This window comes from Callospermophilus lateralis, chromosome 2 (assembly GCF_048772815.1).
Source record: "Callospermophilus lateralis isolate mCalLat2 chromosome 2, mCalLat2.hap1, whole genome shotgun sequence".
Classification (NCBI taxonomy): Eukaryota; Metazoa; Chordata; class Mammalia; order Rodentia; family Sciuridae; genus Callospermophilus; species Callospermophilus lateralis.
The window spans coordinates 3,524,611-3,541,815 of record NC_135306.1 but is presented as its reverse complement, the minus strand read 5'-3'; the positions used below and the strand labels follow the sequence as shown (position 1 = coordinate 3,541,815).

Below are 17,205 nucleotides of genomic sequence, written 5' to 3'. Positions count from 1 at the left end.
GGGCTGTGGCCACACCAGGAAGTGGGCAGAGCTGCCGAGGGCCCAGGACTGGGACTCCTCAGAGCCAGGGAGCCCCAAGCAGCACAGCCTCAGCCCTCAGGAAGATGGCGCCCACCTGAGCTGCAGGGGCTCCCCTCCCAGCCCGAAGCCCCCAGGCCCTCAGGCTGTGGGGTCGGGGAACAGTGACCTGAGCACCAGGCTGCCTGGCCAAGCAGCTGTGGGTGGAGGGGCAGGCAGCACACCCCAGCTTCAGGAGTCAGACCCAGCAGTGGGCAGACCAGGGCTGAGGCCCGGCTCTTTCCCAGATTCAACCACCCCCACCTGTAGCCTCCAGAGGGCCAGCCTCCCAGAACCCTCCAGTGGACCAAGAGGGGTGTGGGGGTCACCGCCCTCCACCCAACCCCTCTGTCTCCTAGAGTGGCAAGCCGCTAGGGCTTGTGGCCCTGTCCTTGTGCCTTGGCAGCCAGAGGCACAGGGGGCCCTGATGGTTTTATAAGTGACACCCGAGCTTGACTCGGACCTTGGAATTCATGTGGAGGGGGGCAGCCAACTCTGCCCTGCCGCCTCCCAGGAAGAGGGACTCAGGCATTTGCAAGAATTAGGAATTAGGGACAGATGGCTGGTTCCCAGTCCTGGACTAGGGGGACACCTGGTGAACACCCTCCCTGCAGCCCCATCCACAGGACACGGCCTTGGCCCCCCTCCCCATCCTCCTAGCCTCAGCCTGGCCCTCCTGGAGCCCACAGCGGCCTGATAGCAACGCTGGGGGCCACCTGGAAGGACAGGTGGGCCATAGAGCCCTCAGCTGACTCTGTCCCTCACCTGTCACCCAGCATGTGGCCCCAGCTGCCCTCAGCAGGTTCCTGTGGGGCTTCAGATGCATTCTGTGAATGGACACGCAGTCTGGGGAGGGGCTTGCCCAGGGCCGGGAAGGAGCCACTGCACCCAGGTTCTGTGGCACCTCCCACCCTTTCCACGACAGCCCACGTGACGGCCAGGCTTGGCTCTCCCCAGCAATCACAGGGAAGCCAGGCTCCCGCAGGGTGGGGGCAGCCCCCAGGGACCAGCCTCTCAGCAGGGGGTTAGACGGCCAGGACCCTCCCTGCTGGGACCTGGCCTACACAGAACAGCCTGGCCTCTCGCACACATTCCCCACCCCACAGCCTGTGGCTGGGCTCTGTGAACTGCCCACCAGGCTCTGCGCATGGCCCTGCTCCACCAACCTCAGGTCCTGGTAATACATGACCTCCTTTAGGAGCCCCAAGAAAGACCACCAGGGTTAACTAGGGGCTGTCAGGCAGACCATGCCTCTGCCTCACTTGATTGACCCAAGGGCAGCCAATCAAGTGTCCCTGGGCATGGCCCACTGGGACAGGCTCCGCCTTGCGCCAGGGCTGGGGTCCTGAGCCCACCCAGCAGAGCCCTCCTCAGCCTGTGGTGGAGCTGCTTGTGCACTGACTGTGCGCTCCCCGCAGACCCCCTCCCCAGGCAAGACCTTTCTCCAGGAGAGCCCTGGTTCCTGGAGTAGGGCCCGGGGCGAGGAGCTCCCCCAGGCCCTGCATATGGAGGGAGGGAGAGATGGAATGACAGGTGGGTTAACAAATGGCTGGACGGTGGAGGAGAGGGCGAAGGGGGAGAGGGAGGGCAGAGGGAGGGAGGGGGATGGGTGGAGAGGTGGGTGGAAGGGCCTAAGGACCAAGGGTAGGCAGACGAATGTGAGGACAGCAGGTGACAGCATGGGCCGTTGGAGGAGGGAGGCATCAGGGAAGAGAGACTGGGTGGGAGGACAGCAGGGAGGACAGACAGATTGGACTGGACAGATGAAGAGAGGGGGAAGGCCGAGGCCAAAGGGTGAGAAGTGGAGGGAATGGGCGGCAGGGGATGGGGGGACGGATGCTGGGGTGAACTGTGGAAGACAAGAGGGTGCTCTGTGGCAAGGTGGCAGGAAGAGCCAGCCACCACCACGGGGGAGAGGGTGGGCAGGGACAGGAGCAGAGAGCAGGCAGGTGCACCTGGGCCCTGGCCTCCCTCTGCAGAGGGCTCTCAGAGAGGTTGAGCCAGGACTCTGAGACGGCACCCGGGCGTGTTGGAAGCTCCTGGGCACGGAACACAGCAAAGCTAACCTGGCGGCACCTCCCAGGACAGGCTGGACTGGGTCCGGCATCAAGGAGGAAGCAGGCCCTGAAGGCCGAGGAGATCAGCACCATCAGGGTCACACCTGCTCTGCTTCATTTAGCTCTGACACCACCCAGGGACACCCAGTGCTACCCAGTGCATTTCACAGACCAGGCCACCAAGGCTCAGGGCAGAGGGAGCCCCGCTGGGCTTCAGAGATAAGTCCCACACCTGCCTACCTGTCCACCCCTGCCTGACGCAGAGCCAGGGGCGGCCCACTTACCTGGATCCCTTCAATGCGCTCGGTGACAACGTAGGCATGGTGCATGGCCACCAGTGGGACCTTGACTCCAGCCATCCTGCCCACGGCGCTTGCCCACACTCCTGTGGGCAGAGCACATGCCCCTCAGCTCTGCTGGCACCCAGAGGGGGTGCCCCCTGAGAAGATGCAGCAAGGCTCTGCAGACTGTCTGCCCTGGCCAGGCCTCCCCCACCCAGACAGAGGCCGGGCAGAGGCGGGGCCTGGCCAGGGCACAGCCAGCACTGCCACTCAGGGGTCAGCAGAAACATGATTCCCACCTGCGCAGTTGACCACACAGGGCGTCTGGATGGAGCCGTGCTGGGTCTCCACAGCCGCGACCCGCCGCACCCCAAAGTCATCCGTCCGCACTCGGATGTCAGTCACTGGACAGTTCTCAATGACCTGGGATTGAGAGGAACTGCTTATGCATCACTCGGGGAACCCTGAGGTGCTGACCCCCGCCCTGACCAGCCGCCTTTTGGATGGGACCTGGGGACACTACTTCTGCTAGCGGCAGGCCTCATGTGGTCAGGGAAATGGAATCCACAGTCCAGGAAACCAAGCCCGCCCACCCCTGACTTGGAGAACCTGTGGCAGATGGGGAGGTGGAGCTGTCCCCGAAGAGGCAGGTGGGCTACTGCCTGGTTAAGAAAAGCCCAGCGCTGCCCCCCTTGCTTCAGGTGGGACGTGGTGTCCCCACAGAAGAAATACTGGGCACCACTGGGCGACTTCATTTCTTCCTTTTTACTTACTTGCCTTTTTGAATCTTTCTACATTTATGTGTGGGGTTGAGACAGATGAAGATAGAAATTATAAGAAGGAACGTTGAACGGATTTGCTTGAGCAGCAGGGCAGGATGCTGGGTAGGGGGCGAGCACTCCGGGCACAGCCCTCCCTGAGTGGGCAGGGTCTGAAGGCTCCGAGGGGTGGCACAGCAGGCAGAGGGGAGTCTGGGGTCCTCAGGCAGGAGGGGTGGGCTCAGAGCCCGCAGCTGTCAATACCTGTGCTCCTCGGGCAGCAGCCGCCCTGACAAGGGTGGTACAGGTGCCGGCGGGGTCCATGGTCCCATCCTGTGGCACGTACAGGGTCCCATAAAGGTCGTCCACATTCATCAGTGGGTACAGAGCCTTGGTCTCTGCCGGGCTCAGCACATGGGATTCCACACCATAAGCCTTGCCCAGCTGGGGAGACACAGAGGAGAGGGAGGCTGTGTGGAGCAGTCCTGGGGTCCTCCCACACCCCTAGCTGGGCCTCCAGAAGCCACAGCAATCTCCACCTCTAGGGGCTGACCCTTGGATCCACTGGGCTCAGGGTGAGGGAGCAGGGCGTGGCTGCAGAGGCAGGCTCAGGGCCCAGCCCCTTCCCTCCATTCTGACCCTGGTCCCAGGGCAAGCTCCTCAGGTGCCCTCAGGGATGCGGAGATGGCAGCTAGCAGTGGATAGGCACTTGGGCCAATAGCTGGTACAAAAGGTTTATTATACAAAATAAATTAAAATTACCTCCACGGCCTCATGTGTTGGGCCTGTGGATTGGGTTTCCCAGGTCAGATGGTCCAAGAAGGACCGACCACTCCAGGAGAGACCCTTGTGTTCCTTGGCTGAGGACTGGGAATTGTCAGGCCACGCCCCCACCACATTTGATTGATTCAAGGACAGCCAATCAAGTGTCCCTGGGTGTGGCTAATATGAACAGGCTCCGCCCAACTAGGGATGAACTGAGCCAATCAGACCCTCCTATAGGGAATTATGAGGAAGAGTGCGGGTGGCCCAGCCAGCAGGGGGCAGCGCCAGTCTGCCAACCCAATCTGTCGGGGTTCCTTCCTGCTCCATGATGCCCTCCCCACCACTCCAGGGAGCCCACAGCCTATCTGTGCCCCTCAGGGGAGGTGCCCACCCACCTGGTCCCCTGCAGGGAACACGCTCCACCCAAGAGAACCCTCTGCCTGACCCCACCAGGGCGCACCCACCGACATGAGCCTCTTGTACTCGTCCAAGCGCTGCCGGTTGGAGGCGATAAAGAGGCCCCCGTTCTGGATCCAGCCCGTGTGCAGCCCGGTCTCCTCCTCCAGCTCCTGACTGACCACACGCCTGGTATGGGCCAGAAGCTCCACCTCCACGTCGCTGGGCCGCAGCTGCCACAGCAGGCCTGGCAGGCGGGACTAGTCAGCGGCTACTCTGCACCCCTTTACCCAGGCAGGGAGAGGCCCAAGCCCCGGAGCCCAGAGAGGCTGGCAGGACTGACCTAGTCACAGTGGGAAGTTAGGCCGTTGGCCCTGGCGCAGCTCAGAGTGACAGTACTAAGGGCTCTCATTTGTCCAGCAACTACTGTGCACCAAGTCTGGTGCTGAACAGGTTACAGAATGATCCCACAGACCCTCAGAGCAGCCCTCTCACGAGGGCACGATCACTTTACAGGTGGAAAAGGTGGCACCAAACAGGTATGAGCTCAAGGTCCCAGAGCACATGAACGATGGGACCAGGACACTGGCTAGGCCCACCAACCCCACCATGGCCTCCCCAAGGGAGCTTCACTCTTCAGCAAAAGAGCCTGGGAGATGGGAGGCCAGCGGGGCTGGGTGCTGAGCAGGCAGAGGGGCCACAGTGGCCCAGCTATAGGACAGGAAGGAAAGGTGGGGGCTGGGGGCCGTGCTCGCCAAGGCTGCAGGCTCATATCAGCTCTAAAGGACCAGGTTTCCTCTTCCCAGCTCCAAGTTCACTGGCCAAGTTCACATTGGCAGCCTGATATTGGCCAAGGAGGAGTGGCAATGCTGCCTGTCAGGGGACCAGGTCACCAGCACACCACTGGTTAAAGAGGCTGAGGCAGAAGGTTGGCTGTCCTGAGTACGTGCACACTGTAGGTGCTCAATATATGTTTCCACTGGTGAGTTAGGACAGTGTTCATGGAGGACACAGCTCTGCATCACCCCCAGCAAACACCACTCAACCCTGGTGGCTATCCAGGGACAGGGACAGCTGCCTGGGGCTTCCTAACTGGTCATCTGGGGCTGAATAGGGGACTGTGCTCCATCTGGGGCTGCAGAGGTGGCATCTGCCCCTTCTCCCCACCCCACTCTTGAGAGACTTGATTGGGGCAAGCAACGTCCCCACATCTGCACACCTTCAGACTGACCACACATCTTTTCTTAGTCTTTCCCTCCAGCTCAGCTGCCCCTAACAGGCTTGTGGTTTTCAACCCAGACTGGCCTTGCTGTGTCCAGTGCCCCCTGCCCCCACCCGAGCCCTGGCTCCTACCTGCTGTGTGCCAGGTGGTCCCAGATGTCAGCCGCTCCCGTTCCAGCAGCACAGCCCCACTCACGCCCAGCTTGGCCAGGTGATACAGGGTCTGGCAGCCTAAGCTGCCCCCACCAATGACCACCACATCAGCTGTGCTGGGCAGGGGCTGGCTTGGTCCTCGGGCTGCTGTCGAGGGGCCCTGTGCCTCCTCCTTCAGGGTCCGCTGATATGGCACATTCTTCTCTGTTGTGGGACCGACCACACTGGCTAGGGGCTGCAGCCGCAGGCCCTGGGCAGGTCTCTTTCGAGGGCAGGTGGTGGCCACACGCAGGGCTCGGCTCAGTGAGGCCATGGGGACTCCAAGCGTCAACACCTCAGGAGCTGGGGAGAGAGTCGGCTGTGGGGTGCAGAGAGTCCAGAGTGGGGACTGTGCCAGTGTGTGCCCAGGTCCCTGGTGGCCCCAGGCCATTATTTCCCTGGACCTTCCTCCTGGTGCTTCCCGTGTCACAGCTCATTCATCCAGCACGTCACAGAGCCTGATGGGCTGGGCCCGGGGAGGCAGCTCTGGTGGGGAGGGTTGTAGGGACACAGGGAGGCAGAGAAACAGGACTGACGGCTGACGGGTGTCCAGAGAGGACCTGGGAAGTGGGGCTGTCCATAGAGAGAGGACAGGGAAGGGACCTGAGGACAGAGAACCAAGAGCTGGAAACAAGAAGGGGCCCTGGTCTCATGGGGACCCAGAGAGCATGACAGTAGGCTGGGGCAGGGCCTGTCCTCTGGGAATCCCCAGAGGACATGTGAGGAGGCCCCAAATGGCCGGGCCTGTGGGAGGGATGTGTCACCTACACCCAGTGAAAGCCAGCAAGGGAGGTGGCATCATGGGGGAAGCCGCATAGACCATGGGCAGCAGGTATTGGTGGCACCCTGAGATGGGACACTGCCATGCCCCCAGGGGACACTCACCAAGACCCCTGGGGGAACGATCATCATGCCCTTGAGGGGACACCCACCCTGATCTCTGGGAGAACACCCTCCAAGCCCCCTGTGGGGACACCCATCATGCCCCCTGGGGGACACCCACCAAGCCCCCTGGGAGGACACCCAACATGCCCCCTGGGGGACACCCACCAAGCCCCCTGGGAGGACACCCAACATGCCCCCTGTGGGGACACCCATCATGCCCCCTGGGGGACACCCACCAAGCCCCCTGGGAGGACACCCAACATGCCCCCTGGGGGAACACCTACCTTGCCCCTTGATGGGACGCTCACCAAGCTCCCTAAGGGAACACCCATTCAACCCCTTGACTACATCCCCGCCACATCCCCTGGAGGGACACCTGCCATGTCCCCTTGAGGGACACCCATCATACCCTCTGGGGGACACCCATCATGTCTCCTGTGGGGACACCCACCATGGCCCTGTGGGGACATCCGCCATGCCCTTGTGGGGACACCCGCCATGCCCCCTGGGGGTACACCCACAAGCCCCCAGGACCATCCTGGCTCAGCCCCTGACCGTCATTCCTCCTCTGCCCCCTCCCTCTGCCATCTGGGATTCCTGGGCAGGAGGCTCCTGCCGCTCGTGTCCCAGTGGACCTTCAGCGCTCATCCTGAATCGCCCTCCTAGGAAGCCCCCAGACCTCGCAGCCAGGGAAACCAGCCAGGTCACAGGGAGCCCTTCTAAGGCCAGAGGGTACCCAGGGGTCTCTCCCTGGGGTGGGTCCTGCCCAACACAGGGCGGGGGACACCTCACAGGCCTTCTGGTGCCCTCTCCTGGGGTCAGGGCTTTGGGCTGTGACTGAGGTGCTGAGGGGATCGGTGCCACCCACGTTATCTCCATGACTCAGTCCATCAGCTGGCTCAGGGTCAGGGCCTGCGCTGGGCACACTCCTCTGCTCTCACTGAACACTCCAGAATGTTCTGAGGCCCAGAGGATGTAGCTCCACCTCACAGGGGAGAAGGCTGAGACCAGAGGGCTCCCTGAGAACTCCCAGGGCCTGGCAGCTGTGCTGGGGCACAGGCCGGCCAGCATGGACCGACCCTGCACTCACTGCCCCCCCCCCCCCCCCCCCCCCGTGGTGTGACAGCCCCTGCGTGGCCCCTGCAGGCACGTCCCTGTGTGTCTACACACCTTCAGTCCTTGAAGATCCCTGGTCTTCCGGAAACCTCAGGAGCAGTGCCTGGGGGGGAGTGGACACGATGTGGCCCAGGAGGGCTCCCCGGGCAGCACTGTCCCCAGGTGGCACTGTCCCCAGCAGCCCATGTCCAGCACACCTAGAGGAGGAGCCTCTGTTCTCCCTCACACTGCCCAGTGCCAAAGCTGCTGGCCCTGGTCGGGAGCTGCCACGTGCCGCTCCGCCTCCTGCCCAGCCAGTCCGGGCTGTCCCCAGGCAGGACTGGGGACTGGGGCAGCTGTCTGCCTCTAGCGTGTTCCCTGCAAGCAGCTGCCTCAACAGTAACTCGCTGTCCTGCCCCCTCTGGGGAGGGAGCTCAGGATGGCCCTGGCTGGGGGTCAGGGGGCGGGTGCAGGCTTAGCCACAGGACAGAGGCCTTGGCCCACAATCCAGCCTCACTGTAAGCAGGAGCCCAGAGGTGCCCCCCCGCACCCAGCAGGAGGATGATGGCATATTGCCAGAAAAGCTGCCCACACAGTGACCAGGTCCTGCACCCACCCCTTGGTCCCCTCAGCGGGAGGTAGAGGGACAGCCAGCCCTGCCCCTCCCTGACAATACCTCTGCTGCCTCCCTGACCAGTGGTGGAGCCAGCACCTCCTTCCTCTCCAAGCAGCGGTCTGGCGGAACTGGCCACCCCCACTCCCCTTTGCCCGCCCAGTGTCCCGCCCACCATCAGTTAAGATGCACCGCCCACAAGGCTCCCCAGTCCCCAGCGAGCCCAGCCCGATGGCCGCTGAGGGGCAGATCTGCTGGCCTGTGGCAGAGCAGGCTGTGAACCCCGAGCCACCACAGTGGGTGGCCTGCCAGGTGACCTCAACACTCACTTAATCTCCAACACAGGGTCCCGGCTACTGTGGTGATCCCAGGCCCCCTGCCTGCCCCGGCCTGCCCCGGCCTGCCCTGGCTCCCGCCCCCGCCCCCAAAGGTGCCCTACACAGGCCAGTGGGCAGGAAGTGCTGGGCAGCTGTCCAGTCCCTCCATCAGGGGCTCCCTGGAGGTGCCTGTGTTCCAGCCTCGGCTTGCTCACCCAAGGTGGGTCCCCTGAGGGTCCCCTGGATGGGGGGGTGTGGGTGCTTCCACAGGTGCAGCCCCAGGGCGTGCTGAGTGGAGACTCTCCTGGTCCTGCACTCTAAGACCAGCAGGGGTGATGGCTGCAACCTGGACCTTGGACGAGGGGTGGTGGCTGGGGGTGGCCCGGCTGAGGGTCAGCCTTGTAGAACTTTCATCGACCCAAGCCAGTTAGCACTCTATTCTGGTCAGAGAGAGGGGAAGGGACACCCTTCCTGGGTGCCAGAGCACAGCTCAGGAGGAGGTCAAGCTCTGTCCAGGGACCAGGACAGGGCCTGTTGCCAACCTGTATGACCTTCGCAGACTCAGTTTCCCCACTGAGACGCTGGACTGGACCCAGCTAGGTCTGTTCAGGGCCGGTATGAGTTCCCAGTCTCCGCCAGAGCACCAGGAACAGAGCCACGGTGGGCTAGGAATCCTGGTGGACACTGCTCTGGGGCCAGGGCTGCCAGACCCACGACCCTCCCAGATCCACCAATCCCAATGAGAAGAGTGGGGACTTGCCCCTCTGTCCTCCTGGCCCACCTGGCCTTCTCCACAGCCCTCCCCACCTGCCAGCATAACTGGGGTGTCCACCAGCTGCCCTCTGAGGAGGGATGGGAGAGGCTCTGCGTGGGGATCTGACAACAGGAAGGCCATGCCCACACCACCTCTGACCCACCCTGGGAGCCTGGCCCCTTCACCTCCACAAAATGTTGGCATGGCGGCTGACTGAGTGGGCAGTATGCTGACCACTGTCCCGACACCGTGTATATGTCCTCACTGATGGATAGGAATGACCGCTTCCCCTGTGGAGATGAGCAGACTGGGGTGAACAGCCCTGGGCTCGGGTCCCCCACTCACGGACCAGACATCTCCAGACAGTTTTTGAGGGCTGAGTTTATCCCATTGAGATTTTAGTTTCCTATGAAGGACCTTTAACTTTTTTTAAAAAGGCCTCCCACCAGATGTCCTTGTGATTCACAAAGACGGAACGTTGACATCCCTGACAAAGAGAGGGAGGCATCCCAGGGGAGTCCAGGTCCTTTCAGAGCAAAGAGGGCCCCCAGCTGTGACCCCAGGGCAGGCGTGACCGGCCAGGCACCAAGCCGCAGATGCAGGGGCTCAGCTCCCGGCGCGGCCACACCTCGCCACAAGTTGTTCCAAGGTGATCTGTGAGCGGGACAAACGTGGCAGGTGGGATAGCCGCCCCGCGCTGGCCCTGACGGGCAGGTACCCCGCTTGCCTTGGGCATCTTCTGGGCCTTGTGTCTGCAGCCGTGGACACTGACGCTGCCCCACAGGAGGACAGAGCACGAGGCCCTGGGGGACTTCCTGCGCATGGTGGGCAGCTCAGGGCTGTGCCCAGGCCCGGGGGCAGGTCCTCTTCCTGTACGGTGCTTGGAGGGAAGGGAGGACAAGCAGTGGCCCAGGCAGACCCTGGCTCAGCCCTGTTCTAGGACCCGTGAGCACCACCCAGCCCTCTGGAGCTCTCATGCCAGCCGCCCAGGGAGATGCCCGAGGAGGGTCCAAGCTGCCCTTGGTATCCTCCCACCCGTTGCCCTGGAGACCTCCCCTGAGCACCCAGACTCCCAACTCTGTTGAAAGTGAGGACATAGGGATCGCTCTGGGACACCTGGTCCCTTTGGCCACGGTCCCACCCGTCTCTTTGCCCACCGCCCTCTGGGTGCTTAGCCATTCCAGCCAGGGTCTGGGAATTCCTGACGCTGCCCTGCCAAACCCACCCACAGGCCACTGCGAACCTCCGAAGGAACCCTATGGTGGCGAGTCAGCGGGGAAGGGGGGTCTCAGGAGGAACAGAGGGTGGAGGAGTCGCAGTGTGTTGAGGTCCCAGAGCTGGAATGGCCTCCTGGGGGGCCAGGGTGAGAACAGTAGCACCCAGGGTGGGAGGGGGCCTGAGGAGGCTGAGCCACGGCAGGAGACACTGCCCATTGGCCATGTGTGGGTACTACTTCCTTGCAGGACCCTGGACCAGGAGGGGACCCAGGGACACTCAGGCCAGACCTCCCACTGAACTGACAGTCCGGGCTCTCAGACCCGTGCCCAGACCACACTCCAAAAGCTTGTCAGAGGCCAGAGAAAGGATCGCCAGTGTGCCGGTGAGCGGGCGGCTGGGGAGTGGACTTGAGTGTGGGGTGTGAGGGCGTGCAGGTGGCTAGTGAGCGGAGGTGCGTGTGTGGGCGTGCCCATGTGTGGGTGTGCTGCTGTGCGGAGGTGCGTGTGTGGACATGTGTGTGTGGGCGTGCAGGAGTGCAGGTAGGAACCCAGGCTCAGGAGGAAGGCCATGAGCTTTCCTCGGCCAAGAAGTGTCAGCCCAAGAGCCACTGTGTGAGGTGAAGCAGCAGCAGTCCTCCCTGAGTGGCCTTCTCCCCGTGTCGTTGAAGTCTAGCAGAGTTAGGTAGGTGCAGCTGCCTGTGTGGACCAGGAGGGTGCCCTCCAGCGTAGGTTTTGTACTCAAGGCCGCCGGACCCTGAAGTTTTAGGGCACTGTTCCGTGCCTTCCTCATGGGAACTGAGGCTGTCAATCCCAAGGCGCACCGGGAGGAGGACGAACCCTCTCTCGGCCAGGCAGCCCCCAAGGCCGGTGGTCTTGGCCAGGGCTGCTGCTCACCACCCTCCCCACCAGGCTTCCTTCTGTGGTACCAAGGCCCAGAACCAGCCCCCATGCCCAGCCTCCCCTGCAGCCAGCATGGCCACATGACCAAGCTGTCGTGGGTGGGAGGTCTGAGCGAACCTCCAGAGATGTCCAGGAGCCGGAGCGTCCCTCTTCCCGTCCCTTCTCCTTTCTGCTGGCTGGAAGGTGAGGTCGGAGCCTGCAGCGGAAGCCCCATCTCAGACCATAACGTGCACTGAGGAGGTTGTACAGGACACCGAGGAGCACGGTCCTATGCCTGGGTCACTAGAGCGTTTGGGGAGTGAGAAGTAACCGTCTTGTCCGATGGGCTGTCCATGCCCCTCCAGCTGGCCAACAGTCACCCCAACCCGCCCAGCCTTGCCTTCATGTGGACCTGCAGAGAACTGAGGCTGGGGGTCTCTCATCACATCCATCTGCCTGGGCCCAAGGGCTTGGATGCAGGTGGGGGGTAATTACCCAGAGGGGTTCCAGGGGAGCCAAGAGCCTCCGCCGTTCCTGGGTGCACGAGAGAGTTTGGTTCTTCCAGAAGCAGTAAAATCATTAAGGAGAATAAATGTTCCAAGTTGAGACTGAAGGAGAGGGGTCTGGGTTTGACCGGGATGCTGTAAAATCTTGTCACGAGAGGGAGAGCAGACTTGTTAGCTGCCTGACCACCACTGCTCCCCGCAGAACCAGTCGCCATGGGACAGAGCCACCAGGAAGGCGTCATTTCAAAGCCCCGTAATTTGTGCACATTTAATACATCTGTAAACTTTCTAATTGTAAATGGCTGGTCTGTAAATGCTCAGGGGAGATGCACCCTGGTGTTCCGGGCATTGTCCCAACCTGGAGGGATGACCAGGCCCACAAGGGAAGCACACACCCCATGCCTCTCCTCCAGCCGCAAGGCTGCCCAGGGCCTGCCCAGTGGGCCCAGCAGGACTCCACGTCTCGATGTGAAGCTTTTCTATCATTTCAACATATTTAAAACTTAGAAATAAATTTGAAAATTTACAATTACATTATAACTTCTTTTTGGATTATTCATGATTTGGAAGCGTGTTTTTTCAATTGCAAACATGCAGAGATTTCTTGTGTGATTTTTGCTATTGGTTCCTGACTGAGGAGTGGTGAGAAAAGCCAGTTGATAGAACTTGAGTGACGGGGAATTCACTGACACCTGCCTTACGGCCCGGCAGAAGGTGCCGGGTTCCTACAGAGGGCGGGGTCCTCCTAGACAGTCTTCACTGGTTCTCCTCACATCCTCCCTGGCTACTTTGACATTTCGTTGAGGCGTATTGACGATGACGCAGTGTGTTTACAGCATGCAACGAGAAAGGCGTGGTGAGACCATCATCCCAGCAGGGCCCCTCACACCCCCTCACCTAGCCGTAGCTGTTTTCCCTTGGGGTGAGGACTTGTAAGAGGACTGCCCACCAGCCACCCTCATCCACTTTCTGCTTGTCTGAGTTCAATTGTTCTAGATCCACCAAAAGTGAGGCCACGCAGCATTTGTATTATTTCACTTGACAGTGTCTCCAGGTTCATCCACGTTGTACAAATGACAGGCTTTCCTTCTGTTAAGGAGTGGTACATCTTCTCATCCACCGGCTGACTCCATGTCTTGGCCCTTGGGAACAATCTCACCATGGACTTGGGCACACAGAGATCTCTCTGACACACTGATGCATTTCCTTTGGATAGGTACCCAGTTCTGGGATTTCGCTGACTTGAACTATATACATTTAATCCGTTGGGATTATCTTGACTTTGGAGATCCGGATATTCATTTCCCACTCCAGAGTTGGGACATTATCTGCCATTATTGCTTTTAAAAAAGGTCTTGTTTTTTGTGGACTCCTGGATTCCCAGAATGCACATACTGGTTTGCGTGATGGTGCCACATGCATCCTGAAGGCTTTCTTTCACGTTCTTTCTTTTTGTTCCTCTGACCAGGAAACTTAGACGACCTGCATTTGTCGACCTGCTTCAAGCTTGCTGGTAAGTCTGCTGTTGAAGCTCTCTTTAGATTTTCATTTCAGTCATCGTGTTCTTCAGCTCCAGGATGTTGTGTTCCATTTTTATGGTTTTTATCTTTGTTGGATTCTCCCTCTACTTATGCACCCCTTTCCTATTTATTACCTGTGTCCCTGGTAGGTCACGGAGCTTCTTTAAGATGATTATTTTGAATTCATTGTCAGGAAGTTCATAGATCTCCATTGCCTTAGGGCCAGTCACTGGTGTCTAATTGTATCCTGCCTCTAAAGGTATCATGCCTCCCTGATCCTTCCCACCCTGTTGCCTTGAGTTTGGGTCTGAGCATTTGAAGACATAGGAACCTCTATGGTCTTTGCTCACTGGCTTCTGCAAGGAAATCCATGTATCAGTCCACTTATCAGAGATTCTGGGCAGGCCAGCTGGCGGATCCATGGACAGGCACACTGCTTGGAGTCCTTAGTTCACTGGGTGGGTGGACCTGGAGGCTGGGTCCTCTGGGGTGGACCTGGAGATTCGTTCCACTGGAGTAGGCCTGTTGACTGGGTCTGCAGTGGGGAGGGGAACCTGGAAACTGTCTGGGGGCTGGCCTGATTCCAGGGTCCATGGGTCCAAACTTTCCCTGGGGTGAGCTTTGAGCCTGAGTCCACAGGGCATGGCCTGGCACTGGGTGGGCCTTGTGCTTGGTTCCACAGGCATGAGACTGGTCCTGAGTTCATAGGGGTCACCCTGATGCCAAAGTTCACTTGGGTAGGCCTGGGGTCAGAGAAGCTAAATTAGTGGAGGTCAGCCTGGTACTGGGGTTGCAAGAGCCGGCCTGGCAGGGATGACCTGGTATCTGAGTCCCCTGGGTTCTGAGTCTACATGGGCCAGCCTGGATCCTGAGCCTTGACCCTGGATCCACTATGGGGATTCTTAATGTCGACTGCTGCACAGCACTAGAGAACTAATGGTCATCAGCCAATGTCCTTCCCCGCCTCCAACCAACCAAGGGTTCTGTGACCTGAGCACACCGTGTTGTGCATCAGCCCCCCACCGAGTTCGTGATACTGCTGGCACATGCCTGGATGTACCTGTGTTCCACCAGGTAAAACCCATTCAACGTCCACTGTCGGCGTTGGCTCTGACCCCCCCGCCCCCAAGCTGGCCTCACCAGTCGGCATAACTGCACTTCCCTCTGGGATAATCTGTTAAGTTGAACTTTCCATTTCTTGCTTGTTTTGTCTAAAAAGCCTTTATATTGCCTTTGTTTTTGAAAATCATTCTTCCCTCCGTGTAAACTTCTGGGTTGACACTTGGAGGATGCAGTCCCGTTGTCTTCCGGAGGCCATAGCTGCAGCGGAGCGTCCCTGTGGACTGGTTTCAGTTGGGATGAGCTTTTGGTCTCTGGCTGCTCTCAGAACTGTCTTCAGTGCCCTGCAGCTTCACTAGGACGGCTCAGGATCTGCATTTCTATTTGCCCTTCCTGGCATTCTTGAATCTCTGCACTGGTGACTGTCACTCTTCCTGGAGGACAGCCAGCCAGTGTCCTTCGATGCCAGCTCTTCCACTCTGCCTCTGCCTGGAGTCTGTGGGAGCTCCACGCCCTCCTCCTCGCACCTCCTCTCTCTCAGGGGTTTCATCAGCACCATTTTCCAGTTCAGTAATTTGGTTGGGGAGGGGGAGCACTGGGGATCGAACCCAGGGGTGCTTCACCACTGAGCCACATCCCCAGCCCTTTTTATTTTGAGACAATCCTCCTGCCTCAGCCTCCCAAGCCACTGAGTTACAGGTGTGCGTTACCATGCCGGCCAGGTCAATAATTCTTTCTTTGGTTGTGTCTAACCTGAGATTAAGCCCGTACACTGTGATGTAGACGTCCGTGATGTAGAAGAGCTGTCTGGGAAAGAAAATGGCCCTGAGAGTTCACTGTGAGTGGCCTGGACAGAGGCTGACTGGGGCCGGAAGGGCTGTCAGTGGCACAGAACAGCCTGAGGCGTGCCTGCAGCCTCACCTGGGTGATCTGGGTGGGATGAAGGTGACCACTTGCATCCTGGAAACTGTAGTGTCCCCTGATTTCCTCCAGTGTGTCATGTCACTAGGCAACGCTGAAGGCCAGCCTGCTTCTTCTGCTCCCAAGCAGCTCTGTGCCTGATGCCTATGGGTCCCCTCTACTCCACACTCCAGGGCTGACCACGGGGCATGAACTGACCCTGGGCCTCTCGTTGTTTACTTCTGGAAACTCAAAAGTGCTCCTTGAAGGTTTGTCCTGCCTGTGACACATTGACTACTGCTCGGCAAGGTGGGAGCTCCCTGAGCAGGGCCAACCCGGGCCCCTGGCCCCCGGCCTCTGCAGCCTGGCCCTGATGCCCAGGGAGTTGGACGCCCAGGCCCAGCCCCAGGGCCCAGCCCCCACAGCCGCCCTGGACTCAGCTCCCAGGGCCTTTCTAGCCATTCTGCCAGCATCACCATGCACGTTGTGTACCTCTGTGATGTGTGGAGTCCTAGTCGGGGACAGTGGTAGAGGGGCCCCCACGCCAGCTGGGCCTGGCTGCGCCTGGGCAGGCCTGCTCGGTGTCAAGGCCTGGGTAAGGCAGCCAAGTGACGGGTAAATGACAGAGTGACAAGCACACAGCTGGTGCCTTTCCAACAGTTAATAAAGGAGAAGCCCAGAGTGGGCTGGGTGGGAACTGCTCGCTCCCACACGAATAGATGTCCACCTTCCAGAGGGCGGGGGCAGGGGCGAGGGCAAGCGCAAGGGCGCGGGGACACAGGGGAACCCGGAGCCTCCTCAGGCCACCCTGCCCCTGCGTGAGGCTGGGTTTCTGCACCACACCAGTCGATTCAAGAATGACCCTTGGTGGCCACAGGCGCCCACCATAGCTGGCCTGGGAGGGCAGGTGCTGGCAGCGAGGAAGAAGGCCGCTGTGAACAGTGGCTGGGGCGGCCCCGTCCTCCTGCCTGCTGCCCCGTCCTTGGGCTGAGCCCCTACAACCCAGGCTTCAGCCCAGCCCCCGAGCTCCTGGTGGTCTCACCATCAGTCCCAGGCGAGGCTGCTGACCGCCCACCTGGGGCCACAAGCTCATCCCTGGCCCTGCTGAGGAGGCCAGGGTGTCCTTCATGGCTGCAGGGACCGGGAAGGTGCGGGCTGCTCACGGGCAGGCGAAACCCAGAGTAGTCCTCTTGGGGAAGGCCTCAAGGGGCGTTCAGGTTCTGCCGGTGGGAGGACACTCTGTTCCAGTGAGGGGCCAGCAGGGGCCGCGGGAGCCTGGGCATGGCACGAGGGCGTGTGCACTGCGAGGTGTGAACAGGCTGAACGTGCACACCTCAGGTGCAAGTCCTCAAGGAGGGGCAATTAGGGAGGCCGAGGCTAGACTCCAACAGGACTGGGTTCTCCTGGGGAGGGACGCAGCAAGGAGAGGCCAGCGAGGACACGGCGAGAGGGAGCCCTCTGCCAGACCCATGCACCCTGACCTTGGACTTGGGCCTCCAGAACCCAGAGGAACGAGGCTTCCTGCTCAGGCTGGAGCCTGGAGCGGCCACCGCAGCCCGGCCGACCAAGACGCTGCACAGAGGAAAAGTACAGGGGCCCACTGGGAGACTGGACCCGGCCTCTGAACCTGGGGTTAGGGAGGGACAGCTGCTCAGGCTGAGGTTCCTGTGACCCAGGGAACAGGCAGAACAGGCTGGACAGGCCGAGGGAAGACCCTCCCAAGGTTTGCAACA

At 60.6% G+C, this 17,205-nt stretch overlaps 1 protein-coding gene across 1 annotated transcript in view; it reads right to left on the bottom strand.

Moving 5' to 3' along the window:
- Nucleotides 1–8,420, bottom strand: part of Sardh (sarcosine dehydrogenase) — a 54,087-nt gene extending 45,667 nt beyond the window's left edge. The window contains exons 1-6 of the mRNA XM_076843038.2: nucleotides 8,384–8,420; nucleotides 5,668–6,030; nucleotides 4,383–4,561; nucleotides 3,418–3,597; nucleotides 2,695–2,818; nucleotides 2,399–2,499 (exon numbers count right to left, since the gene is read on the bottom strand). Of these exons, the coding sequence (XP_076699153.2) occupies nucleotides 2,399–2,499; nucleotides 2,695–2,818; nucleotides 3,418–3,597; nucleotides 4,383–4,561; nucleotides 5,668–6,001 (918 nt within the window). The 5' untranslated portion in view covers nucleotides 6,002–6,030; nucleotides 8,384–8,420. The remainder of the gene's footprint in view (nucleotides 1–2,398; nucleotides 2,500–2,694; nucleotides 2,819–3,417; nucleotides 3,598–4,382; nucleotides 4,562–5,667; nucleotides 6,031–8,383) is intronic.
- Between the last annotated feature and the right edge of the window lie 8,785 nt (nucleotides 8,421–17,205).